The sequence below is a fragment of the Drosophila obscura genome, unplaced genomic scaffold (assembly GCF_018151105.1).
Source record: "Drosophila obscura isolate BZ-5 IFL unplaced genomic scaffold, ASM1815110v1 contig_137, whole genome shotgun sequence".
NCBI classification, from domain to species: domain Eukaryota; kingdom Metazoa; phylum Arthropoda; class Insecta; order Diptera; family Drosophilidae; genus Drosophila; species Drosophila obscura.
This window is the reverse complement of record NW_024542721.1, coordinates 2,207,945-2,235,472: the sequence shown is the minus strand read 5'-3', so window position 1 is coordinate 2,235,472 and position 27,528 is coordinate 2,207,945. Positions and strand designations below refer to the sequence as shown.

General features: G+C 42.9%; 2 protein-coding genes across 3 annotated transcripts in view; both read right to left on the bottom strand.

The window, feature by feature from the left end:
• Positions 1-20,828, bottom strand: part of LOC111076213 (mitochondrial chaperone BCS1) — a 93,508-nt gene extending 72,680 nt beyond the window's left edge. Inside the window, exon 1 of the mRNA XM_022369904.2 lies at positions 20,812-20,828. The gene's annotated coding sequence lies outside the window, so the exon portion shown is untranslated. The remainder of the gene's footprint in view (positions 1-20,811) is intronic.
• The window catches only part of LOC111081322 (LIM/homeobox protein Lhx4), a 148,939-nt gene that overhangs the window by 38,424 nt on the left and 82,987 nt on the right, over positions 1-27,528 (bottom strand). The window contains exon 4 of one of the 2 annotated variants that reach the window (XM_041595853.1): positions 20,812-21,003. In XM_041595853.1, the coding sequence (XP_041451787.1) occupies positions 20,812-21,003 (192 nt within the window). Of the gene's footprint in view, positions 1-20,811; positions 21,004-27,528 lie in introns of those variants that run through there. The other variant, XM_041595861.1, reaches the window with a different exon arrangement.

Below are 27,528 nucleotides of genomic sequence, written 5' to 3'. Positions count from 1 at the left end.
ATGAGCAAGTCATCCAAGTACACGAATACTTCGTTGCGAAGAGAACACGGAATCACTTTATCCATTAGTCTCGACATTGTTTGGGGTGCATTACACAACCCGAATGGCATGACAACGGTCTACCTGGTATAGTGAATGCAGTTTTGGGTCTTGAGCCTTTTTCGAGCGGAATTTGCCAGAAAGCATCTTTCAAGTCCAAGCTTGATACAAAGTTGGCTCTTGGCAGTCTGCTTAATATACCATCAATCTGGGCAAGGGGACATGCATTTTTTTCCGTTACTGCATTTACCTTCCTACTGTCCAAGCAAAGTCTCACTTTCCCTGGTTTTTGAACTAACACCACTGGCAAGGACCATGCGCTTTTCGACTCCTCAATTACTCCTAGTTTGATTATCCTGTCTACTTCCGCATATAGAAGCTTCTCTACGGCAGGCGAAACCGAAAAATGCCGTTGTTTAATGGGCTTGGCGTTCCCTGTGTCGATAACATGGGTCATAATAGATGTCTTGCCAAGACCCGAAACAGCAAAGGAAGGAAACTGTTCCACTACGGTTTTTAACGCGACTTCTTGGGCTGGTGACAGGTTGTGTTTACCCGGAGATGCACTGATTTCTGCTATCTGTAAAGGCGATGGTAACAGGTTAAAGAGTTTCTGCAAATATTCCGTAAAGTTTCAATCGAATTAAGCTGAATGTTTAAGATCTCGTGTTGAATCTCCGACCTCAAATTCCTTCAAACAATTTCAATCAATGTTTTGTCCGATAGTGGCTAGTCTAAACCGTCAGTAAGCCTCTGAATAGAATCAAAAAATACCTCAAACGACTCTTTTTATACCCGTACTCAAAACAGAGTTAAGGGGTATATTAGATTTCTGGTAAAAGTGGATGTGTGTAACGCAGAGAAGGAAACGTTTCCGACCCCATAAAGTATATATATTCTTGATCAGCATCAATAGCCGAGTCGATATAGCCATGTCTGTCTGTCCGTCTGTCTGTCTGTCTGTCTGTCCATCTTGTTGAGCGCCTAGATCTCAGAGACTATAAGAGCTAGAGGAACCAAATATTGTTTCCAGACTCATGTGATATAACACTGCTACAAGTGTATTTCAAAATTTCGCCCAGCCCCCTTCCGACCCCACAAAAAACGAAAATCTGTGGCAGGCACAATTTTATAGATACGATAAAACTAAAAATGCAGTATCGTAGAGAATGCCCATATCTACCAGACTGCCGAATCTGAATCAGATCGGATCATAATTATAGCCAGAATGAAGAAATTGATTTTTAGTTGTTTACCCCGCCCCCTCCTACCAGTAGCGACCAAGCTACTCATTCTCTTTCTCTCTCACACACTCTGCCGCGTTCAGTGTGCGAGCAACCCCTAGCGGAGGAGAGGTAGAATATACATTGTAGATGTAGATGTAGATAGCAGATGTAGCAAAAAAATGTAAAATGTGTTTTTAAATTCTAAAATTCTAAAAAATCATGCTAAAAAATGTATATACTGACTGAGTACAGGTATAAGTAGAGTCGCGTCTCCAGAAGCGACTCACACGTTCCTTCTCGTTCTTTTTGTTTCCTGTCCCTTTTCATTTGCCTTATATCGACGTCTGTCCGAGGGTCTCTGAAATGCTTTCTTAACGCCATGCAAAGGTCTCTTCATCGCACCACCCCAGCAGTCTTGTGGTACCGCCAATAAAAGTCGGAAGCTTTACCTTCGAACAAGGTGTTTGCGTTGCCGCATAAAGGACCGAAATTTCCCTCAAGAGTTTGATGGGTCAGGGCCTCTACCCGATATATAAAGCTGTCCACACTCAAACTATCTGAAGCTCCCGAGAACCTACGTTTCCAATTGTTCATGATGTGTCCAACTTTATCAGGCCTTTGAGCTAAGTCCGTCCCGGAAGATCTAGATATAGATCGCCGAGATGGGGGAGATTCCAAAGCCTCATTTACCCCAGAGTTCTCTAAAAGTTGATCGAGGGATGCGTTATCTGCTGGATGGTTGGTCGGTGGTTGCTGTTGAGTATTCCCCAAATGAGCTGCGAGATTGGTGGTAATAAGTGTTGCCATCTTCTCCTTTAATTGGGTTAGCAACTCGTTTTGTATTGCTATTACTGCTGCGTTTATCTGTGCGGTCATGCTGCTTGAGCTTGTTGATGGCTGTTGATCTGTTGGTGGTTCCTTTGCGTTCTCCTCGCTTGGAGCCCCTACCCTTGATCGTGTTCTACCCGGTAACTGAACAGGCTGAAAGGTCTTTGTTGCGATGCATGAAGTCTTGCAAGTAGGGCAGATGTTTTTTGTACTGAAATGCGTTTTAATACAAGACTTGTGAAATGCATGGTTGCACTTTGTCATATACTTTTCTGAATCAGCTATTTCCTTTTTACACAACGCACAATTTTGAGGCGCTTCCCCTGGCTTCATCATCTGATCGATCTAATTGATCGATTGATCTGATTGATAATCAACCTAGCTCTCTAACTATGTAATGCTAATGGATTCTAAAAGATATATATATGAATATGTATAGATAATATAGGCTAAGATAAATATAGATAAAGATTTATAAACGGTAATCCCAAAAAGACTCGATACGATAGCAAAAACTGATCTCCGATATTTTAGCTCCCTGCAGAGCCCTATTTTACATCCGTTTAGTATCACAGTGTACATATAAACAAAGAGGAAACAAACACACAGGCTGAAATACTTGGTCAGCTTAAATTGTAAGGACATTAGCCAGTGGCGATTTATAAAAAACACTCAATCTGTTATCTAAGTCTTACAAATTCTCGACTCTTCTGCACCTCAGCAATAGATCTTGGCCACCTCTCTTACTTAGTCCATCCATCGTGGTCAGGCGTACCGTTTACTACTTGACCCGCCTGCATTTCCGATGCAATTCAAATGAGACATTCGTATGAGAAACAGCTGCAATAGGTAAGATAGAGAGTGAGTCGTCGCTTTGACTACGGTAGATGTGGTCAGCACCCAGCTCTTGGGAGCCAAGTCTACTGTGATCCGCATCACCTAATCATAGTTGAAAAAAAAACTCACTGGGAAATAGATAGTTCATTCGAACCCACATCAGTCATGGTCAGGTAAAAGTCTCTAGAGGACTTCACCTGCTATCCTAATGTTGCCGACGAAATTTAAACTTAAAAGAGTATTTCTGAAATTTAAACCATAACAGCTACGTAGGCACATACGGCAACGCCACCATGCATAAGCACCACCATTCGGCAACTCTGAAACAGAGAGACAATTGAGGATAAACCAGCGAAGCAAGAACACAAAGTTTTTTAAAGCTCTCTCTTATTATTATTAATAAACTCACATAATAAATTGGAATGCTATATAAATTGGTCTACCCTCTATTGCTTCGAAATATTCAACACCAGTGCCTCAACATTTCTTTAAAAAAACTTTAATTACGCACAAACAACAAACATAATCGTGAACAACGCTTGCATTTCAACAAATTGCGAAATACACAAGACGCTCGCATACCCAATTGCCTACATACACACACACAAGTGTAAAAGCCATGTATGTGTAAGAACCTTGCTGTAGTAGATCGCGCTGAATACAAGCAACGTGGAAACACACAGTAAAACCAAGTTAAAGTGCACAAGTCATTAACATATGTGTATATAAACATGCCTATAGAACGAGATGATACGGTCTGTGGCGTCTGCAGAAAGAACCGTATTTCAGAAGGCATCCAAAACTGGGTACAATGGGACAAATGCAAGATTTGGCGTACACTTCAGAAGAACGTACACGTCCTCATATGGTATGGAGGAACACGCCCACTTTTCCTTGGTCATTTATTGCCAGCTTCCAATCACTATGACCCCTTTCTCAGGGCCTACAACTACAGGGGCTGGGTATCGGAGACCATTAGAGATTAGAGACTCAAACATTATAAACGATATTTATTAATATTAAAAATGACATTTAAATACGAAAATCTTAACTCTAAACATTTAAAACTGCAACAATTCCCCTGGAAACATTTTTTTATCACCCAAGTTACAAGCTATTTCCCTTTCTTCGAAATTCTTTATTTTTCGATATCGCTCAGCAACAGCTGATCGCTCTCTCCGCACTCTGAGCTCTGGCTATCACCCTTATATGGTCAATGACCTATTCAAATTCCTGTCTCCAATCAAAATGTGTAAATGAAATAAAAATCACTTCAGTGTAACCGAGTACGACAAACAATATGCAACAATAAAATCTTACTCACTCTTTGCGGTCCATCGGCGAAAGCGCTTTCACGTAGCCCGCTGTGAATTTGAAAGGTTATGTACTTTTTCACAAACACCACTCAGAAAGACAAAAAAAAATAAATAAAAAAAACTAAAGAAACTAATGCACTTAAATATTAACCGTAATCTAATGCCCTAACATACTAAATTTCGCGTTCTCTCTTCGCACTTTTTCTTCTCCTTTTTATGCTCCCCTCGTATGCCGAAAATTCGAAATGCTCTCTCGCTTTAATGCGCTCGGTGGCACCGTAGGAAACAAAACCTTTTTCTTACGTTGCAATTTCCATTTAAAACTTCTGATTAACTAATCTTTTAAAGGTTTTTGAACATCGGGATTGTAATATTCACAAACTTAAGGTGAGGGAGACAGTAACCCGCTAATCTCGAGCCTATCTTCTACCGTAGGGCCATGCCCCCTATTGTGTTAGGAAATTTTTTTTTTCTCTTTTCCTCTCTTCTCTCACTCAACAATTATTTCCACTTTCACACTTTTTACACGCGAGGATCTTTTCTTTTAATTTATGCTTAAATCATAAAATATTCACTATTTTTCCCCGACGTAACCCCGAAAAAGCATATTCTGCTCGTTGCGGCTTCAAGCTGCCGTCTGTCCCGCTCTTTGGAGCCCCTCTGCCCAGCTCGAATTTTCGAATTTGTTCTCGATGGCCATTTCCCCTGGTTTTTGTTTCCCCGCAGCTTTACATTCCCCTCTTGATCGGATGCACTGCTGATATTTCGCTGCTTGTCGCTGCCTTTTGCATGAGTAAAACTCTAAATTGGGTGCCAAACCTGGATGGAAATAAACAATATTTGTTCTTTTAATTCGTATCTGCCCCTCCCCTAGAAATTTCTTCTTTTTTTCTGTCAGACTTCCTTCCACTTACCCGTGGATCTGGCACCATAGAAAATGAGAAATTCCTTCCGTTCGACTGCTAAGAGTATCCGTTAATAGCGCACTCGCTTCAGGCTAAAAGTCCACCTTTGAGAATATGTTTTTTTTTCTTGTTTCCCACTAATTTTCACTTTAAACATACCTCTATATACTCTATATAAGTAGGTACCACTAACATTGGTCTTCACTTGTCGGCGTCCACAAAAGAAAAGACCGATCGCCATTCTGCGTCGACTCTCTAAACCTAGGTTTCTTTTTCGACCCTTCACCTGTCAACTTTTGGTCTCCTTTCACCCAAATGTTCAATTCGACCACTAGATGGCGTGGCTTGCCCTTTCTGCGCTGTTAAGGCGCAGAGTTTTAAATCCACTGGGTACTTTAAAACATTAAACGCCCTACAGCTAAGGGTAGCTTACATACCCCCCTGCCAAAATCAGACTTGGGGTACTATGATAGAACTGTTAATTTACTAAAACCACAAGGCTGCGGGTTTAAGCTTTTACGCCAATACAGCCGCATATCTTTTGCATGATACCTGCCAATGCATTTTCCCTGCAGATCTTCAAGTTCATAGATCGAGTGTCCTATTTTCTTTCTAAATCTCGCCTTTACAAATACATTTCCAAGCTTCGCATTATACCCCGCTGGGAAACTGCTTAAAGTTTCTTCTAAACACCTCCTGTCCAATGTTATACGAAACTATTCGCGATCTCTTATCATACTGCCGTTGATTACGTTCGTTTTGTTTCTGCATAACCACTGTGGCCCTTTTACGAACTACCTCCAGCGAATCTTCTTTCGTAAAAGTTGCATTCCTGTCTTCAAGCAATTTCAAAGACCTCAGAAGCGAATAGGTTTCCCCCGATGTAATCATCTGCTGCCCAAATACCATATAATATGGAGTCGCGCCTATTCCCGAATGAATTGCTGATCTTAAGGCGCAACAAATGCTGCTCAAATGCTCATCCCAATCCTTCTGATCCGGACGGATATACGCTCGAATGGCAGCTATGACGGAGCGATTTGCGCGCTCCGATGCATTTGCTTGCGGAGCATGCACGGCCGTGAGCGTATGTTTTATCCTGTGCGTTCTTAACAGAGTTTGGAAAGCGTCTGCTCTAAACTGGGAACCATTATCTGAAAAAATGATTTCCTGTACTCCAAAAGTATGGAAAAGTTCTTCCTTCAGATATTTTATTATTAGCTCAGCTGTTAGTTTCTTGACCGGTTTTAGAAAAACAAACTTCGAGTAATGATCTAGCACAATAAATATTCCGATATGACCGCTTCGTGATCTCGGATACAGACCCATGAAGTCGATGTAAAGCCGTTGGAAAAATCTCTCTGACTCCGCAGGTGTCCCAATAGGAGGTCTCAAAGTGGCATTAGGTGTTTTTGTTGATTTGCATTACAAGCAGTAATGTAGGTTTTAACGTCGTTCACCAGACCTGGCCAATAATAATACCTCCTGATACGCTCTAACGTCTTATGTATCCCTCCATGGGAGGCCAAGGGATGGTCATGTGCTTTCTCCAGCACTTCCTTTACCATCTCTTTTGGTATCCAAAGCTTCCACGTATACGAATCATGTAATAGATCCCCTGTCGAGTGTTCTGAGCGACGATAAATAAACCCATCTACCGCTTTCACATCGGGGAGTTTCGAACTATTTGCTTCCACCCGTTCGATTAGCTCTAAGTAATCTGCAGACTTAAAATGTGGTGAATCCGTATCCACCAATAGCCCATGGTTCATCTCAACTGCCGCTACGTCATCCTCATGGACTCTCGATAAAAGATGAATACATTGTTGATCAGGGAGAGAAGAAGAAACGAGTAGTCGAGAGAGTAGAGTTCTGGTAACCGGAATCTGGTTACGAGAGGAAGATGACTAGCGGACCCGGCGAACGTTGTCTCGCCCCATTTTAACGCTGACATGTGGCTATGATGATCGCAAACAGTGTACGAATTTGGTTCGCTGGCGCAGAAACAGTTGCATCGGCTTGCGTTGAGTCCCAATGTGTATCGTTTCGAGCAAAATTTAAACGTTGGCAAGCATCCCGAAAAGTGGCGCACAGGACAGCCATCCACAGTACGCAAGGAAGCGAAGGAGGTAGGGCCTCTAATGTTCACCAAAAGCAAGGGAAGATAGAAGCATTCGTCTATTCCCGAATAGAGTAAAGTCCTTGCAAACGGATCGCTTTCGCATGTCGAAAAGAAATTTGTCAATGTTGTCGCTGGTGGTCTTTCTGCTCTTTGTGCTGCATTTGCGTCCATAAAGTACACACGCTGGCCATCGGGTGACGTTCATGGATCGGAAATGAAAACAGCCGCAAGACAACTCACATAACGTCAAGTTTTAAATTTCGTCACCTCGTCGTTTACATTTGAACCGGCAATGCCAAACACCGCCATGTCGCTCCCTTTGTTGACTTATTTGCAAACGTATTTGATGGATTTGATGGAGCTGCAGTACTCAACATTGCAGTGGTTCGATAAAGTTTTCTACAAAAGCAGACAGTATGGAACGATCCAGCGGTTGTTGATAACGATATCATTTGCCTTCACTTTCAACACGATTGATAACATAATTCACAAACAAATGTAGCAAACACACAAAAAGATATTAGATCAATATCTGATCTGATATCCATTTTTATACTTTACAAGCGGCCCGGCCATGCTTCACTGTGGCACATTGTGGTTGCCTGGATGAGAAGTAAGTCGAACGTTTAATAAAAATTTATTTTTGAAATAATTGGAGGGTTTAAAATTGGGGGTGCGAGCGCAGGCCCCCTGGCATCGATATCCTGTGACTGCAGGAAACCCGAAATGGCAGCTTTCTGCTTAGCTGCCAAATCGCGTAATGCCACAAGCAACAGAAGGATCCGCAGACAGAAAGGGAAGATAGAGTATCTGGAACCGGGAACCACAGACGGAAGCTTCGTCTGCACTGGTCCCTCAGTGTCGGAGGCAGAGTTAGCTACGGCCTTCTCTCGACAGCGAGGAGACTCAGAAGGCGGAGCCACAAGTCACGGCTCGCAACATCCTGGTCCACTACCTGTGACGGACGAGAAGAAGGAGTTCTTTTCGGACCACTACAGGATAGCATCAAATGGAACAAGAAGAGGAACAAGGCCTCCGCAATCCCAGGCGGACAGACTGGAACCGCTTCTGCGCAACCATATAGAAGGTGCTGCCCAACCCACCGGAAGGGGACATTCTTCAAACGGGAGCACTGGAGGAAGCTACGCAGAACGTTATTAATTCTCTACAGATGGCGTTTCTCAAATCCTGCCCGATCAGCCGACCCCCAAAGTCCAATCACAACCCGTGCTGGACACGGGAGCTGAGCGAAGTCAGCCGTAGAAACTCTTCAACAAAACAAAAGTGACAAACACAGAGGAAAGTTGGGATGAGTATCACCGCAGCATCAATACCTACAAGAACACCTGTAGTAGGGCGAAAAGGCAGTCCTGGGCAGCCCTCTGCGATTCCATAGATGGTACCACTGAAGCCTCTAGGCTTCGACGTGTACTTTCGAAGGCACCCACCACACCAGGCCTGCTCCGCAGCCAGGACGGTTTCTTCGCAAAGAGCAGCCAAGAATCCCTGCAGCTCCTCATGAGTACTCACTTCCCGGGTTGCTCAGATGCCACCGGTGACGAATCCAACGCCACCAACGACACTGATGATCATCAAGGAGAGGAAATCGAGGATCTCATACGAGATATAATGGCACAAGACAATGGGCCATTAAATCATCCGACCAGCCATGATATAAGTAGCTTGCCTGTACCTACTACCATGGCTGAAGAAAATTTTTGAAGGATGCCTCCCAACTGAGTACGTCCTCCATGGGTGGAGGGAGGAGAGAGTGCTCTTCATTCCCAAGGCCGGGAAGATAAACCACATCTCCCCACTACAGACCCATCAGTCTGTCCTCATTGTTGCTAAAAACGATGGAGCGACTAATGGATCTATATATTAGAACCAAGCTAGACAAACAAGTGTTCAGTGGAGCTCAGCACGCCTACGTCAAAGGTAGATCAGTTGAGACCTAACTACACGAAGTTGGGCATATCGAAAAGAATCTAAGCCATAAGGAATATGCCTTGGCGGCCTTCCTAGATATAGAGGGGGCCTTCAACAACGTCAGGATCGAGTCAATAACGGCTTCACTGGCCAAGATTGGCACACACCCGACGGTTACCAGATGGCTAGACAGCGTTCTTAGGAGCAGAACGATAAGCGCCAATCTAGAGTCCTCCTCGTCAAGAAAGACGGTTACACGAGGCACTCCGTGGAACCTAGTCCTCAACGACCTTCGTCTTCAGCTGGGGAGGAGCATCCGCTCCTTATATCCATAAGGTTAAGGCCTAGTAATACTGGTAACGGGTTAACTCTGCCCACAATCAGTGACCTTCTGGAATCCGCACTAAGCACCACCGCTACCTGGGCACGCCAGAACGGTTTGGGGGTCAATCCTCAAAAAACAGAACTGGTCCTGTTCTCACGAAGATATAAAAACCGAGATTCAAACTACCAGCAATTGGTGGAACGACACGCGAAGCCATGTATCTTGGTGTCATCCTTGACTCCAAACTCTCCTGGAAGAGAAACACGGAGGAAAGGAAGAAAAAGGCAATGGCAGCTTTCTACACCTGTAGGAAAACTTTTGGACGAACATGAGGCTTACAGCCGCACATCATCCATTGGATGTATACAGCGGTAATAATACCCATCCTGACATCACGTCGGGGTCACCAAATGTTAATGTGTGTTTGTGTGTGTGTTTTGGTATGCATACGATACATAAACCGTCTACAAATTTGTCGTCGCAACTAGAACTTGAACCAGTTGGACTGCGGAGAGGGTTTCCCACGTCGAGCAAATGAGGGTCTAAAGACACGGCGACAGCCTCTGTTGATTTCAGTTGTAGAGAATGAGTGAACAGGCAGTGATGGTACTGTTTCTGATACTGATTTTATTCAACAAACTTAATTTCTATTTATAGGTAACAAAAGGTACAGAAAGTGCTGAGTCTAGTAAGAATATGGTAAAAGGGAATTGGTATTAATATTGAATTAATTTGGATTTAATATGATATTGTGTCATTGGGCAATAGTGATAGTCAGCAATTGCACCAATGTTTTTTCCCTCTGACGAGCGACCGCATGGTTGGCAGAAATTGCTGCAGAAGCGGTTATTGTTGACTCAGCTACAATGCTTTGTCGTTTGTTATTATGTCTCCCGTTACATGGGTCGACCTGACTTATTCGATAAGTGTATATTATGTAATATTAATTAATGCATAAATATGCGACTGAAGATTCTCCCGGCCGTTGAACTGGTGTTCAACCATCGCCCAAATCGACTGAAAAGCGGCGTGGAATGGGGATCGGGGGTGATGATCCGCGTGGCTCTGCTTGGTTGATTGTTGACGGCCTTGGGTTCCATGATTGATACTTCTTCCGGAGAATGAACGCACTAATCAATAGCATTGATATTGCTAGGGCAGCATAAGTCGCGATTTGATGATGTTGCACTGTGTTGAGATGGTGTGGCAGCCTTTGTTGATTGATTGCCACTAATTGCAGGCGTAAATCTTCCAATTCTTGAAGATTCTTGATGTCTGGTTCTCCAATTGTGCAGTTGCTGGCGAAAGGGGTGTCGTTGGTAAGCGTATGTCCCCAAATCGAGTGTAGGTTGATTTGACTTCACTGATTGTTGTGCTGAAGGTACTGATGCTTATTTCTGTATTGCGAGCAGTGCATCCAGGTAACAGTGAGAGCAAGCCAGTTCCTTCTAGTTGTATGGTTGATGGCAAGCTGCCTGAAGTCTCATTGTAGAGTGTGTTGCAAAAATCCATTTATTTGCTTGCTGAGTTTTGGACCACACCATGTCCGCCTTCGTGTGGGTCACTTCACATAAAGGTGCTGTTTTATTGTTAAACAACTGAAACTCACAGCGATTGTCGACATTGAAGACTGTTTGATGATCAAAGCAGATGTATTCTGCGTTGAGTAGTTAAAAGCAGCGTCGAAATTCTCCTGGAGTACATCCCATGAATTGATCTCGGTGAGTGTTTACAGTGATTATGGTCGTTTTGAGATTGAACAAGCTCCAACTTGTTGAGTCCCAGACCGGAATCGGCATGATACTGAAAACTTCGAGCTGAAATGTTGAAACTAACGGTAGTGTCACCTTGAAAATGACGTGTGTGGTAGTCAGTGTTCCTTCGGCTCGCATTAGCCTCACTATCAATGTGGATGTTAGTGTAGGTAATGATAACCTTTTTCGCTGTGTTGGTGGCTCCTCTATTTCCGCAATGTCTTGAATAGCATTTTTGGAGCGTTTTGTTGCTACCTGCTCTGAGAATAATGGGGCGAGACGACTGATGGGGCGTTTGTATACGCCGGACGATGTTTTGACATCAACCACTCGTACATGGCTGTCTTGCCCAGGATAAGTTTTGATGATGCGACCCATTGGCCACTTTATTACTGGAAGGTTGTCTTCCTTCACCAAAACTAAAATTCCTTCGGTCACGTTTGGAGCGGTGGTTTTCCATTTATGCCGAGTTTGTAGTTCGTGGAGGTATTCCGTAGACCATTGTTTCCAAAATGCATGTTTTAAGCGTGAAACCAATTCTCAGCGCTTAACCAGAGTTTTCTCTTGACGATCGGTGTTGACGTCGGGTGCTGCGGTCAAAGGTTCACCGATCAGGAAATGCCCTGGAGTAAGCGCACTTGTATCCGTTGGATCATTTGACATTGGAGTTACGGGTCGGGAGTTGAGAATTGCTTCAATTTCGATTATGACTGTGTTCAGCTCCTCAAACGTCAAGGATGCTGTTTCTGTGGTTGTAACTAGCAGCCTTTTCGCTGATTTTACCGCAGCTTCCCAGAGGCCGCCAAACGATGGGGCCCGAGGAGGGCCTGATGCTCTGATTTGTGATCAGAGCATGTGCCTTTTCGCTAAATATTGCTTCTTTCAATTCCTTTAGCTTGTTATTTGCGCCGACGAAATTTGTTGCGTTGTCGCAATGAATAGTCTGACACTTCCCGCGTCTGCTAAGGAATCGCCGGAGTGCTGCCAAGAATGCATCTGTGGTTAAGTCACTTACTAACTCCAGATGTACAGCCTTTGTGGAGAAGCAGCAGAATACGGCAATGTATGCCTTATCTGGCCGTTTTCCTCGGATTTTATGGTGGATCATAATTGGTCCACAGTAGTCAACGCCTGCATTAAGGAATGGGCGTTCTTGCGTGACTCTTTGTGCTGGAAGATTGCCCATGATCTGGTGCATCAGCTTTGGTCTGGCTCTGGTGCATCTAATACAGCTATGTATGATGCTTCTAGCCATCTTCTTGTCGTTGATAATCCAATATTGTTGTCTTGCGATTGCCCTTAATGCTTGGGCACCGCAATGCAGATTTTCCTCATGAAGCTCTCGCATAATCATTTTGACTATTGGGTCGTTGTACGGTAGCAGGATTGGATGTTTTGCGTTGAACGGAATTTGAGCTTCTTCGAGTCTTCCGCCATCTCGGATGAGCTCATCATCTCCTAGTAAGGGAGATAACGAAATGATCGAACTCTTTTTATCCACTGTTTTATAGCGTTTTAAATCCGCTGTGAACTCAACTTGTTGAATCGTTCGTAGGATCATAGTGCGAGCACGCCTTAATTCTCCTGCGAAAAGTGTCGTTGTAGGTGCTCTATTAGTTTTTTAGCAGAAGCGAAACATGTACGCTACAATACGTTGTAGTTTGTTGAACGAGTTGCTATGTCTGCATGTGTATAACTCTTCTCCGAGAGAGCTAGATGCGATTGGCAAGCTGACATGCTTAGCCTTTCTCTCGAGATTGCTGGGCTCAATGATGGGTGGTTTTGTCCATTTATCTCCTGATCCGTGCAAGAATAATGGTCCGTATTGCCATAGACTATGATCCCTTAGCTTGCTTGCTAGGATTCCTCTTGAAAGGATATCTGCTGCGTTGTTGGCTGATAAAACATGACGCCATTGTAATTGGTTAGTCAATGCCTGGATTTTGGCGATTCGATTTGCCACGAATGTGTGGTATGTGGACGCCGATGCGTTAATCCAGGACAGTACAACGGTGGAATCAGTCCAGAAGCTTCCTGATACTGTGTCAAGATTCATATGGAGATCCTTTCTAACTCGATTGGTGAGTTCGGCACCTAAAACTGCAGCGCACAGTTCTAGACGTGGTAGGGATTGTTTGGCGGTGGGTGCTACTCGTGATTTTGAGCATAATAGTCGTACAGAGACCTGATTGTTTTTGTAGGTGGCTCGTACGTACACTGCCGCACCATAGGCTCGTTCCGATGCGTCTACAAAGGTATGTAGATCCTGGGTGACTGGCACTTTTCCATCATATACGTGCCGGGGAATCTCCATTGAGTTTAATGATTGTAGGTCCTCCCGGTACTCCTTCCATTCGTTTTGGAGTTGTAATGGCAGTTCATCGTCCCAATCGAGTTTAATCTCCCACAGCTGTTGCATAAATATTTTTGCCTTGACTATCACTGGGGTAAAAGACCCAGTGGGTCAAAGATTTGGGCCAATTCTGAGCACACGACCCTTTTGGTGATGCGTGTTGCTTGGCTTTTTGTGGTTCGTCCTCGCAGTTGGTCTTGTTTTGGCATCCAAATGAGACCCAGCGTTTTCACGCTGTATTGCTCTAATGTTTCACCTAGTTTGACGTCGTTGACAACGTCCTCTTTAGGGATTCCTTTCAAGAGCTGGTCGTTGTTGGAGCACCATTTGCGAATTTTAAGGCCGAACGGTAGCAATATTTTATTAAGTTCTTGTTGAACTTGTATCGCTTCCTGAATGGTATCCGCGCCAGTAAGACAGTCGTCCACATAGAAATCGTTCTTCAATGCAGCAGATCCAATAGGTAATCTGTTTTGGCTCCGAGTTGCCAAATGATCCAGACATTTCGTTGCCAGGAATGGAGCAGATGTGGTACCACCATATGTGACTGTTTTTAAGCGATAGTACCTGATATCTTCAGATGGATTGTTTCTCCAGACTATCATCTGGATAAACTGATCCTCTGGATTTATCCACACTTGTCGGTACATTTTCTCGATGTCCGCTGTGAATACGTACTTATGTATACGAAAACGTAGTAGAATGGACATAAGTTCACTCGGAACTGTGGGTCCGGCATGCAGAATGTCGTTTAGAGACTTTCCACTTGTTGATTTACATGATGCATCAAACACGACCCGTAACTTTGTGCTGGTGCTCTCAGGTTTGAGTACACAGTGGTGTGGTATGAAGTAGTGTCTCTCCGGCACTTGAGTTGCTGGGACCATCTTCATGTGTCCAAGTCCTTCATATTCATTCATAAATTCCACATAGTCTTTCCAGGTGTCTGGTGAAATCCGTCGCTCTAATGCCAGGAATCTTTTCGTTGCAGTTTCCAAAGACCCCCCCAGGGCTGAAGAGTGTTCGGAAAAAGGGAGTTTTACTATCAACCTGCCATCCGATGCTGTTTGTAAGTTCTCTATAAAGTGAGCTTTGCAATGTGCTTCGATTGGCGTGCGTGGTTTTTCTTCCGTCTCTAAGTTGTCCAGAGTCCAGAATTTTTCCATTAGCTCGTTGAGTCCAATTGCACAAATGGATGCGGAGTTGTGTGCAGACCTGATTTTTCCTGCCACAATCCATCCCAATTTTGTATTTTGCAGCAACGGACCTCCTGACTTTGGCTATTTTTGGTCTGGGAGTAGTAGCGAATAATAGTGTTCTGCTCCGATGAGCATGTCGACCTTTCCCGGTTTATAGAAATACGGATCTGCCAATGGGCAATTGTTTGGTATGTTCAAGTTCATTTCATCGAGTGCCTGCGCTGGTTGATCAGCAATTATCTGAGGTAGTACGAATGCTTCAATTCTTTGCGTAAATCCGCTGTGAAGTGATTTTATTAGAACATTTACTCGTGCTCTGCTGGTCTTTGACTGACCTCCAATTCCTTCGATGCGTAATGTTGTATCATTAAGTTTTACTGACAAAATTGATGCCATTCGTTCAGAGATCAGGTTGATCTGTGATCCTGAATCCAGCAAGGCTCTGAAATTGGCTCTCTGTCCATTGTTTGCTTCTACTGCTACTTTTGCTGCAGCTAACAGGTTGTAATTATTGTTACTTGCTGCGCCAACCGTCGGTGCTCTTGGTTCTGTACTTACGCCCGATGGTATGTCCAAGTGCAGCAGTGTATTGTGTTTTTTGTCGCACTTAAAACATGTCCGACCTGGGCATGCATTTGTTTTGTGGCTTGTTTTAAAACAGTTGACACACAATTTCTGCTTTTGTACCCAATTTAGTCGTTCTGATGGTGATTTGGAGCGAAACTCATCGCATCCGTAGAGCCAATGGCTTGCCTTCTTACAGAATGAGCAGAGAGGCGTCTTCGATTTTCCAGTGTTTACTGTTGCACATGTTGTGCCTTTTGGCCTTTTCCTTGACATTTGTGTCTTTTTGCCTGTTCCTAGAACTCGAACTCTTTGTTCTTGGAACTGAAGCATTATGTCCAAGGCCTGTAGTTCCTTTGAGCTTCCCAATGATTGTTCGTACAAGGCTCTGTTAGTGACATCCAGCTTATTTTTGATGACGGCAATCAATATTGGATCCCATGTGGATATATTGATGCCCAATCCCTTTAGTGATGCCAGGGATTCGATAGTTGTAACGTACAACTCTTTAAATGACTTGGAGTCGTCATTAGCTGTGTTATAATTTAGGAAGCGGTTTAATACCGTGCTAGCGACGTCTCTGGGATTTTTGTATGTATCAATCAGAATTTCCCAGGCACTCAAATAGTTTTCTTCCTTTAGATCGATATGTCGGATCAACCTTTCTGCCTCTCCAGTTACGGTTGTTTTCAGATACCACATCTTCCGAACTGTGGTCATGTTTGTTTCATGTATCATACATGAAAACAGGTCATAGAACTGGGACCATTTCAGTATGTCCCCATCAAACTTAGGAATGTTGATGCGTGGAAGCTGCACGTCATTATTGTTTGATGTGGCTGGTTTTGCCAATGCACTTTGAACCTCTTTTTCCAGGGTCAGGTAGGCTTCCATGTTGTATCCTCCTTCCTCTGGGTTATCGTATTCCTCGTGGATAGTAAAATGGACTTCTTGTGCTTGAGTCCATAGTGATTTTATTAAATCACTTGATGTACGTCCTCCCGCCTCTGAGAATTGTCTCAGAATGCGTTTTATGGACTCTACTATGGCCTTTTGTCGGCGACATAGTGAAGGCAATTTTCTGTAAGCCTCCGTTGGTTGCTGGCTCCGATCATTCGATTGTGGTTCGACATTTTGACCCACATGAGCACTTGATGCCTGATTTAGCTTGTCCATGCTTTCAGTAAACATCGCAACGTACGTTTTTAGTGTTTTACGCAAGTCCTCACGAAATTTAACGTAGTGGTCGGTCTTATATGCCTTTGATATCTTGGTGTCGATTTCGTTAAATCTATTCCATGCATCCTCGAGAGCCGCCTTTTTTGTTTGTTTACGTTATATTCTGCTTCCTTTCTGGAGAGTCTTTGTTGAAGTTCCTAATTGCTTGCTACTCATTTAATGCCTCTGTGGCGGCAGCGTGTTCCTCCTTGTGGGAATCCATTTCGCCTCTTACTTATACTTTGACCCGTTTTATTTATTTATTTCAATTAACAATTATCTGCTAATTATGGAAAAGGAATTAAAAACAAACTAATTATATATGTACAAGAGAGAAAGGAAAGATACAATTTACACATTTTCTAAACTAAGGTAATGATAAATGTTAAATATAATTTTTTCAAGGGATAATTCGGGGGTTATTAAATGGTAAAAGTAATTATAATTATTGCATAAAACCCGGAAAGGTTCATGCTGGGAGTAATTAGATCTACATATGGATAATCGGATGGGGCGGAAGGTACGGGTTGGTCTGGAGGGAACCGAAAAATCGATTCGTCCCAAAAGCGTTTGGGAGTTCACAATCCCGAGAATGAGCTTATGCATGAATACCACACTATTGCAAATTCTGCGATGGTGTAAAGAGGGTAGGTTCAGTAGTTTTAGCCTAGATGGGTATGGTGGAAGGAGTCTGTTAGAGTCCCAGTTTAGATGTCTCCCGTTGGGAGTATTTTATTCGCTTTGCAGCTGGATACGCTCCTATTCGCAACCGATGTTGGTCAAAGTATAAGTACAGACGACGTACTGGATAGAGGTTTTGTGCTGGTGAAACGCACTTGGGATCTTGATATTATTAATCGTTGATCTTGTTGGCTGATGATCTGAAAGTGACAGATCTGCCAATTTGTTCTACTTATTGGTAGGAGATTCTACCGTAAGTATGTGGCTTGCTGCCAGTTTGTGTTGAAAAGTCCTGGTGACTTCTCAGTGTGATCTGCAGGTTTTCCTGCGTCGGGTTCACCAAATGTTTATGTGTGTTTGTGTGTGTGATTTGGTATGTATACGGTACATAAACCGTTTACAAATTTGTCGTCGCAACTAGAACTTGAACCAGTTGGACTGCGGAGAGGGTTTCCTACGTCGAGCAAATGAGGGTCTGAAGACACGGCGACAGCCTCTGTTGATTTCAGTTGTAGAGAATGAGTGAACAGGCAGTGATGGTACTGTTTCTGATACTGATTTTATTCAACAAACTTAAATTCTATTTATAGGTAACAAAAGGTACAGAAAGTGCTGAGTCTAGTAAGAATATGGTAAAAGGGAATTGGAATTAATATTAAATTATTTTGTATTTAATATGATATTGTGTTATTGGGCAATTGTGATAGTCATCAATTGCACCAGTGTTTTTGCCCTCTGAAGAGCGATCGCATCGTTGGCAGAAATTGCTGCAGAAGCGGTTATTGTTGACTCAGCTACAATGCCTTGTCGTTTGTTATTTCTCCCGTTACATGGGTCGACCTGACTTATTCGATAAGTGTATATTATGTAATATTAATTAATGCATAAATATGCGACTTAACAATAAATATAAAACAAATATTGCTGTCAAAGCAGTTTGTCTTCACGGTGGTCGGCACGGGTGGCGTCGCCATCTGCTGCTGCTGATAGTCAGACACATTACCTTGCCAATAAAATATTGGGGAGCCCAGGATATGCCTGGGGAAGAGCGGCCCCTTTAAACAAAACCAAGCAGCGGTCTGAGCAGTGTAACCGTTCGGAATGCAGTGCACACCTCTGGTCACACCATTGGTCGCTCGAAAAATATATGACATCTGTTTGCTAGCAAACAGGTTTTCGATCTGAGTACAAGGCTTTATGTGACACTTTCCATTCAAAAATCAAACAAACGTTTGACAGCTCTGGAAACCAACTTTATACAACAATAATAACATTTTCCGAGTTTTCTTAAATTTTATTTTTTCCGATCAATTTTCTTAATTTTTTCTTTCATAAGAATCTTCTCCTGACAATAACATACACAACAACAAAAAGAATTAGCGAAATCGGTCCACACTCCAGTGAAAATTATCACGGTTGAAAAACCCGCCTGAAACTTTTCAGCAATCAGCTGATAGAAAATACTAGTCGAATAAAATATTAATGGGTGACCCCCCTCGTACTAGATAAATTCTCGGAATTTCTATTATTATAACTTATCTTATTTCCATCGAATCTTCCATAATATCGTCTATTTGTATTTTGAAGAATTTTTTTAATTTTTTCATTTTTTTTTTCAGAGTATCTGGTTGCATAGAACTTTGCAGTTCTTAAAATCTGACAAATGCAGCTATAAATCCGACCCAGACACTTTGTAGCTGCAGCTTAACGTCTGGAAAAAAAAAAACTCAGGAAAAGTCGAAAAAAATATTTCTTGGCATGAATTTTTGGTTTTTGATAGACGCATTAATTAGGCGTCGTTTAAGGTATCGATGAAAGAATTGATAAATAAACGGCCAAGTTGAAGCCGTTTAGCCAACACGACTCAAAACTCATTTGAGTTCAAAACCGTCCACCCGGGATCGCCATGAAAATTTAGAATAGTTTTTCTAAATGCGAAAGACCGAAAATACTTGGGTGGCGTAAAGTTTTATTAAAAATGCGGGACGAAAGAAGTTCTCGGTGCGCTCGCTCGAATTCAATTTCAACGAGTTTTGAATTTTACCTGAAAAATACCGTACGGTACGTTGCTGGTCCAACTGCCAAAATTATGAAGGAAAATTTATGAAGGAAACATAAAGGACCTGTCGTCTTCGTCGCATGGAACAACGGATTCAAGTAATGACCAATCAGGAGAATATAAATATTGCAAACCTCTTTCACAGGAACAATTGAACGATTTGGTGGGGCTTAAGAGCAGTAGGGAAAGTTTAAAGGCTGTTTTAATACACAATGGAAACAATGGGAATCTTATTTGATTGACAAGGGGAGACAGCCACAAAACTGAAATTATTTTTAGAACAGTAACAGTTTGCTTTGTTCCCAATCGGCAGTTGGGCCCGCAACCTTCCAAAAAGTATTTTTTGTCTATTTTTTTCGGTTTGGTTAACTAATTATAGCTCCACCGTCTCTCCATAGATTTTAATGAACAATACCTTAAACGACGCCTAATAAATGCGTCAGACTAAAACTAAAAACTAAAAAAAAAAACAGATTTTTTTTAAATTCTAAAAATAAATTAAATCATTTTAAATCCCGAAATCTATTAGAAAAAGTCATTTTGGGCCACAGTGGAAATGTAGTGTCGACTAGAATAATCAAGCTGGTTAGAAAAGTGCAATTATGAAGACAAATTTAATCTAATTAAGTCGAAAGAATACAGATTAAAGTCTAGTACTCAGCGCTAAATTTTACGTATATTCCGCTCGCCTCCCAGTGTGACCAAAGTGTATGCTCTACGGTTACACTGTTTTGTGTTTGTTTTCAAACAGAAATCTGTTAAAATTTTAAATTTTGCATTAAAGCCAGCAGAAATGTTTTATTTGTGGGCGATGTAGAGCTGAAGGACAGCAATGCACCCCGCAATGTTAGATAAATCCGATCCTGCGGGACAGAAATGCAATCAAGATCTTTTTTATATCCTTTTAAACTTTAACTGATTTAAATGAGTACATACCGGGTATAATATTAATAAATAATAATATCTATATAATCGCTATTCATTCGACTGCCTTAATTAGATTTAATCTGTCTTTATTATTGCCCCTTTGTAGCTGTCTTGCACTTGTTTCCTTCCATTTTTAATGGGAGTGTGTATGTGCCTTTTGAACGACGAAAGATAGAATATTTCTATGTTCCGCTCGAGATGGGCACTTTTCGGTTGACCAAAAAACAGGGATTTCTTATCGATTTCATACGAATATAATCCCCAATTTCGGTCGACGTAAAATTTAGCGCGTCTAAGTACTAAGCTTTAACTAAAACATTTAAATTAAAAAAAAAAAACCAGTTTTGTTATTAAGATAAATATGGCAAACAAATTTGTACGAGAGCGGAGCACACAAAGTTCCATTCGTGCAAATTTTTCCCAAATCGTTATCGCCAAAAATTGGCGAAAGCCCGAGCATGACTGTGAGATAAACATCTTCACAAAAATAACTTAGCTATCAAATTCTAAAAAATATAGACATACATACCTATCGCCAGGCCGTAGACTTGAGCCACACTTTGCACAACTAAAGCACCTTAGATGAAATACACAGTTAATTATTTGTTTTTGTTGACTTTGTATATCAATATTATTTATTCCAGTAAGCGCTTTTGCTACCAATTCACTTGGGGGAATAGTTTCGCCACATCCGGAACATACTCCAGAGCATCCGAACATACTGTAAAAATGAATTAAGTTTAACAAAATATATCTCTTTAGATGTTGAAGTAGTTGTAATTTTTTATACCCATACTGAAAAAAGAGTTAAGGTAAACTTAACTGTGGTAAACTTAGATGTGTGCAACGCAGAGAAGGAAACGTTTCCGACCCAATAAAGTATATATATTCTTGATCAGCATCAATAGCCGAGTCGATATAGCCATGTCTGTCTGTCTGTCTCGATGAGCGCCTAGATCTCAGAGACTATAAGAGCTAGGGCAACCAAGTTTGGTTTTCAGAGTCATGGGATATCACACTGCTATAAGTGTATTTCCCAATTTCGAACCGCCCCCCTCCGCCACCACAAAGGACGAAAATCTGTGGCAGACACAATTTTAAAGATACGATAAGACTAAACTAAACGCAGTATCGTAGAGAATACCCATATCTACCAGATTGCCGAATCTGAATCAGATCGGATCATAATTATAGCCAAAATGAGAAATTAATTCTACTTATTCACTTTCTCGCTCGCACACTCTGCCTCGTTATGTACGCGAGCGAATACCATCTAAATGGTACATGAATAATCTGTATGTTGGATTTAGAATATACTTTGTAGATGTACATTCTTGTACAATATACATTCTTGATCAGCATCAATAGCCGAGTCGATATATAGATATGACCGTCTATCCGACCGTCTTGATGAGTGCCTAGATCTCAGAGACTAAAAGAGCTAGAGCAACCAAATTTGGTATCCAGACTCTTGCGTAACTATTTCTATTTTTTTTTATACCCGTAAAAGTGGATGTGTATAACGCAGAGAAGGAAACGATTCCGACCCCATAAAGTATATATATTCTTGATCAGCATCAATAGCCGAGTCGATATAGCCATGTCTGTCTGTCTGTCTCGATGAGCGCCTAGATCTCAGAGACTATAAGAGCTAGGGCAACCAAGTTTGGTTTTCAGAGTCATGGGATATCACACTGCTACAAGTGTATTTCCCAATTTCGCCCCGCCCCCTTCCGCCCCCACAAAGGACGAAAATCTGTGGCAGACACAATTTTAAAGATACGATAAAACTAAACTAAATGCAGTATCGTAGAGAATACCCATATCTACCAGATTGCCGAATCTGAATCAGATCGGATCATAATTATAGCCAAAATGAGAAATTAATTCTACTTATTCACTTTCTCGCTCGCACACTCTGCCTCGTTATGTACGCGAGCGAATACCATCTAAATGGTACATGAATAATCTGTATGTTGGATTTAGAATATACTTTGTAGATGTAGATAATAGAAGTAGCAAAAAAATGTAAAACGTAAATTTTTTTTTTTAATTCTAAAATTCTAAAAAATTATAAGCTCAAAAATGTATATACTGACTGAGTACGGGTATAAGTAGAGTCGCGTCCCCAGAAGCGACTCAATTCCTTCTCATTTTTATTGATTTTTGGGACAAATAACTGTCCAGAAATTATAACTTTCCAGAAATTATAACTTTCCAGAAATTAGAACCATCCCAGGAACAAAGTAGTTCTAATATCCGAACTTCGATTTTTTATTTGACATAGTTGAAGATGTCTTAATTATTCATCAATTGAGTTATTTGCTTGGCTAATGTCTGCTAAGTATGCGAAGAGGCAATTGTCATGGTCGAAATTTAATTATAAAATCGAGATATTATTCATCGGGTGGTAAACCTACATAACCTGAAGTCCAGAAGAAGCCCCATCATCAATGCCGACGGAGTCAGGCGGGATACTCCAAATCAAAACGTTTGGTTCATTGACCTTTTGCAGGCCACAAACAACAAGAAGGTCTCAAAATTACAAGGGTGGGTAGGCAACGTGTACAAATTGAGCTGCCCAGGAAGAACAACGGCGTGCGGCAATGCTTTCGCTGTTATGAGTTCGATCACACAAAAAACTACGGCCTGAAGCGACAGGTATGTGCTCAGAGGATCACTGGACAGGTGCCCCCAATTGCAATGCCAACAATGCTCGAACTGTGGAGGGTAGCATGCAGCATACGACAGATCATGTAAAATCACGTAATGATGCTGAGAAATTCCAATCGACCGTGAAAATTGCACCTCAGAGCCAAGGAAACACCACAAAGGGCTAGAAGGTCGATGAATGTCCCCTCGACGGCTGTCCAGCGAGGGATCTTGTTTGCAGATGCATCCAAGTTTAATCAGCACCAGCAAGCATGACACTAAAGAGGCCAACAGAACGCATCATACCTCCCACAGGACTACAACAGCTCCTTTCCGGTACTCGAAGGTAACCGCAGGCAGCCCACCTCCCACCAAGACCAATGCCCTACCCCTGGTCCCCTACTGGATGCATTGATGCAGGGATTACAAAAATCCGTGGCAGATCTCACAGCAGCAGTTGCAGGGATCCTGCAAAGCTTGGACCAGCTGCGAAGCACAAAAGCACCTCTTCCCTTACACACATCCAGAAATTCACAATCGGACTCTGGAACATTGCTCACAACTCCAATGAACTGGCACTATTCTTGCGTGCTCACAATGTCGACGTGATGCTAGTCACAGATACTCAGCTGATCGAGGGAAGGCATTACACGATGGATGGCTACGATGTATGCAGATCGGATCACCCGAGCAACAGGGACAGAGGAGGAGCTACCGTCCTCATAAAGAGTGGAATAACGCACTACCACCTGCACGAGGTAAGACTAGGGCAGATCCAGCTAGCAGCGGTAATGGTGGACACCCAGCGTGGAGAAATACTGATCGCAGCCGCCTACCCACCACCATCGACCCCTTGGACCAGTGCAGAGTTCGAAGCTTGCTTAGCCAGCTTTGAACCAGGTTCATCATTGGGGGCGACTTCAATGCTAAGCACAGAATCCTGGGCAGCTACAGAGGAGACCGCAGAGGAGCGGCACTGCACGATGCCCTCACAAACTGCGCGGCCCAAGTACTAGCGACGGGTAGCCCAACCTTTTACCCAAGTAGTCGCCTGGACTTTTTCGTATACAAGTCGATCCCCAGCAATCTGCTCTCAGTCCGTGAGGAACACGAGCTAGGCTCTGACCACTTACCACTAATCGCGAAACTAACGGCTACACTCCAGATGATCCCTGCCAAGAAGAGGATACTCAATTCTGGAAGGCTCCCTGGAACTAAACACGGAGCTGAGGACCACCGTGGAAGTGGAAGGGGCCATTGACTCATTTGTGGCCAAGATCTGCGAGGCTGCTGCAGATGCTGCCCCACAAGGTCACCAAGTCACTCAACCGTCGCGTACTGGAAGTCACAATAGCGTGACGTCGAGTAAAGTAGAAGGACTACTGCTTCTAAAAAAAAGGCTAAGGAAAGTATTCCTCCGCACCAATGACCGCAGGGTGAGGAGAGGAGCCAACAGACTGAGGAAAAAGCTGGCCACGCTAAAGTCCGAAGCCACCGGAAAACTACTATCTGAGGCGACTGCAGACGTGCACTCGAACTACACCCTATGGAAACTCACGAGCCGATACAAACGGCAATCCACCCCTAGCTTCCCAGTAAGGAAGGCAGATGGCTCATGGGCGAGGTCAGGAGCGGACCGGGTGAAAGCCTTTGCAGATGAGCTGGAGGGCAGATTCAGACCATTCAAGACGCTGCTAAGCTGGATGAAATCCACCGAATGGACCTCCCGGTGGCCCCAATCACACTCCAGGAACTAAAGACGGATACACGCTTGCTCAAAGATAAAAAGGTCCCAGGAAAGCACAATATAGATAACAGAGTGGCAAAAGTGCTGCCACTCAGAGCATTTTTGTACCTGTTACAAATACTGAATGCAATGCTGAGGTTGGGACACTTCCCCAAAGCATGGAAAGCCGCGCAGGTTGTCATGCTGCATAAGCCCGGCAAATCCCCGAATGACCTGGCCAATTACAGGCCAATCAGCCTGCTCCCGACTTTTGGGAAGCTCCTGGAGCGCTGCATTCTTCGCAGATTATTGGACAGCCCATCCGTAAATCAAGCTATCCCTAATCACCAATTTGGGTTCAGGCTGAGGCATGGTACTCCTGAGCAACTGCATAGGGTGGTGGAGCATATCATGGATGGCTTCCACAGGAAGCAGTACGTCATAGCAGCGTACCTGGACATCCAGCAAGCATTCGAAAGAGTTTGGTACGACGGATTACTTGCGAAGATAAAACTCCTGATAAGCCCCCAGCTGTTCCTGATTATTGGAAGCTTCCTAAAGGACAGAACGTTCCAGGTCGCACAGAGCGGAGCAGTTCCCACGGTGAAGGTGATTGAAGCCGGAGTCCCGCAAGGCAGCGTGGTAGGGCTAACGCTGTACAACAGCCTTTTCACGCACGATATGCCTTAGAATAGCGTTGACAATACGTCCCAGCCAATCGATGTGAAACATGCACATTTTTCGACGACACGGCAGTCCTGTCAAGGGCCAACTGCGTTTTCAACGCCACGGACAACCTCCAGCGGCACCTCAAAAGATTTGAGAACTGGGAATGTGTGAACCCTGAGAAGTGTGGTAGTGACACACACGCTTAGGAAAGGAACGTGCCCTGGGGTATTTCTTAATGGCGAGCTGTTGGAGAAGCGGAAGGAACATAAGTACCTGGGAATCACGCTGGAAACCCGCCTGACCTTTGCCAGCCACACAAGGATGGTCAGAAGCGCCCTGGAAAGCAAGGCTAGAAAACTCTACTGGCTTCTTAAGCCTAACAACAAGCTCATCCAGGCCAATAAGATCCGCATATATAAGGTAATCCTGGCGCCTGCATGGAGGTATGGCATCCAGGTCTATGGTATCGCAGCGAAAACGAACCTGGACAAGTTCAGGGTGTTTCAGAACAAGACCCTCAGAAATATCTGTGGGGCTAAGTGGTATGTCCGTAATAGAGACATCGCCAAACACCTTGGAGTCCCCTCAGTCGCTGAAATTATTAACGAACAAGCTACAAGATACTTGACCAAACCAAGCAACCACCCGAACGTCTTCGCTAGAAGATTGGTAAGGAGCAGAACCAGGCGAAGGTTAAACCGCATCCATTCGTCCGACTTGGCCATCAGGAACGTATAAATTACACTACTCGACACGAGTTTTCCTCAACGAACAAAATCAACTTTTTCTTAAAGATTTGTGGCTTAGAAATGGTTCGATGATATTTTTTTTTTCTATGGCAGAACTTTTTTTAAATGAATTTTTGAATTCTGGTATTTTTTATACCCGTACTCAAAAAAGAGTTAAGGGGTATATTAGATTTGTGGTAAGAGTGGATGTGTGCAACGTAGAGAAAGTATATATATTCTTGATCAGCCTCAATAGCCGAGTCGATATAGCTATGTCCGTCTTTCCGTCCGTCTCGATGAGCGCCTAGATCTCAGAAACTATAAGAGCTAGAGAAACCAAATTTGGTTTCCAGACTCATGTGATATCAGACTGCTACAAGTGTATTTCGAAATGTATTCTAAAATTCTAAAAAATCATATGCTCAAAAATGTATATACTGACTGAGTACGGGTATAACTAGAGTCGCGTCCCCAGAAGCGACTCACACGCTTCTCGTTTTATTTTTTGAGTTTGTATCCATCCCGAATAGCAAAATAATTATTATTAACATTTGAAAAAGCGACCGCGATCAGGTACCAAATGTACAACCCTTTTTCGTTTGCTTTGTTCCAAATTGGCAGTTGGGCGCGCAACCTTCAAAAAGATATTTTTTGTTCATTTTTTTCATTTTTTAGGTTTGGTTAACGAATTTTAGCTCAAAAGTCTCTTAGCACCTATACACAAAAAAAAAGAGGACACAGGAAATCATTTTTTTCGACTTTTCCTGAGTTTTTAAAGTCAAAATGTCGTAAAAAATACCGCACCAAAATCATCATTTTTGCATTTCAATGCTTTATATTTCCCAGACGGTAACCTGTAATCGCAAAGTTATTGGGCTTAACAACCAGACGTAAGATACTAGAGCTATGTAAAAAAAACAAAATTCTTCAAAAAAAATATCATCAAACCATTTCTAAGCCCCAAATCTTTAAGAAAAAGTTCGTTTTGTTCCTTGAGGAAAAATCGTGTTGACTAGTGTTATTGCTAACTTATGATTATTGGGTGACAATAATTCTGGGGCGTGGTAAGTGAGTCGAAGCTTGGTGCTTCGTTGACAATTGGTTAGTGGATCAGTGGGTTTGAGCACTAACCATACAGTATATAGATGTGCCAGTTCATACAACGAAAGGGGCGCAGCTGAGCTTGCAGCGAACGTTCCCAGATCTTCGGCTTTGGGAATGGACGCGTTCGGCTCTGGGAATGGCCGCGTTCGGCTCATGACGTCACACGAGCCGACTGGCAGCAAGCATGCATGTGTTGTGTACGTGTACACTCCAAAATATATGATTGTATGCATAGAATAATTTTTAGCTGCCTAAACCGACTTTGTTCGAGATTTCAGTTTACGTAAACGTGTGTGTGCCATGTATTCACACATACTGTGCTTGTGTGTGGGCTCTACAATTGTTGGCCGCTTGAATTGGTTTTTCG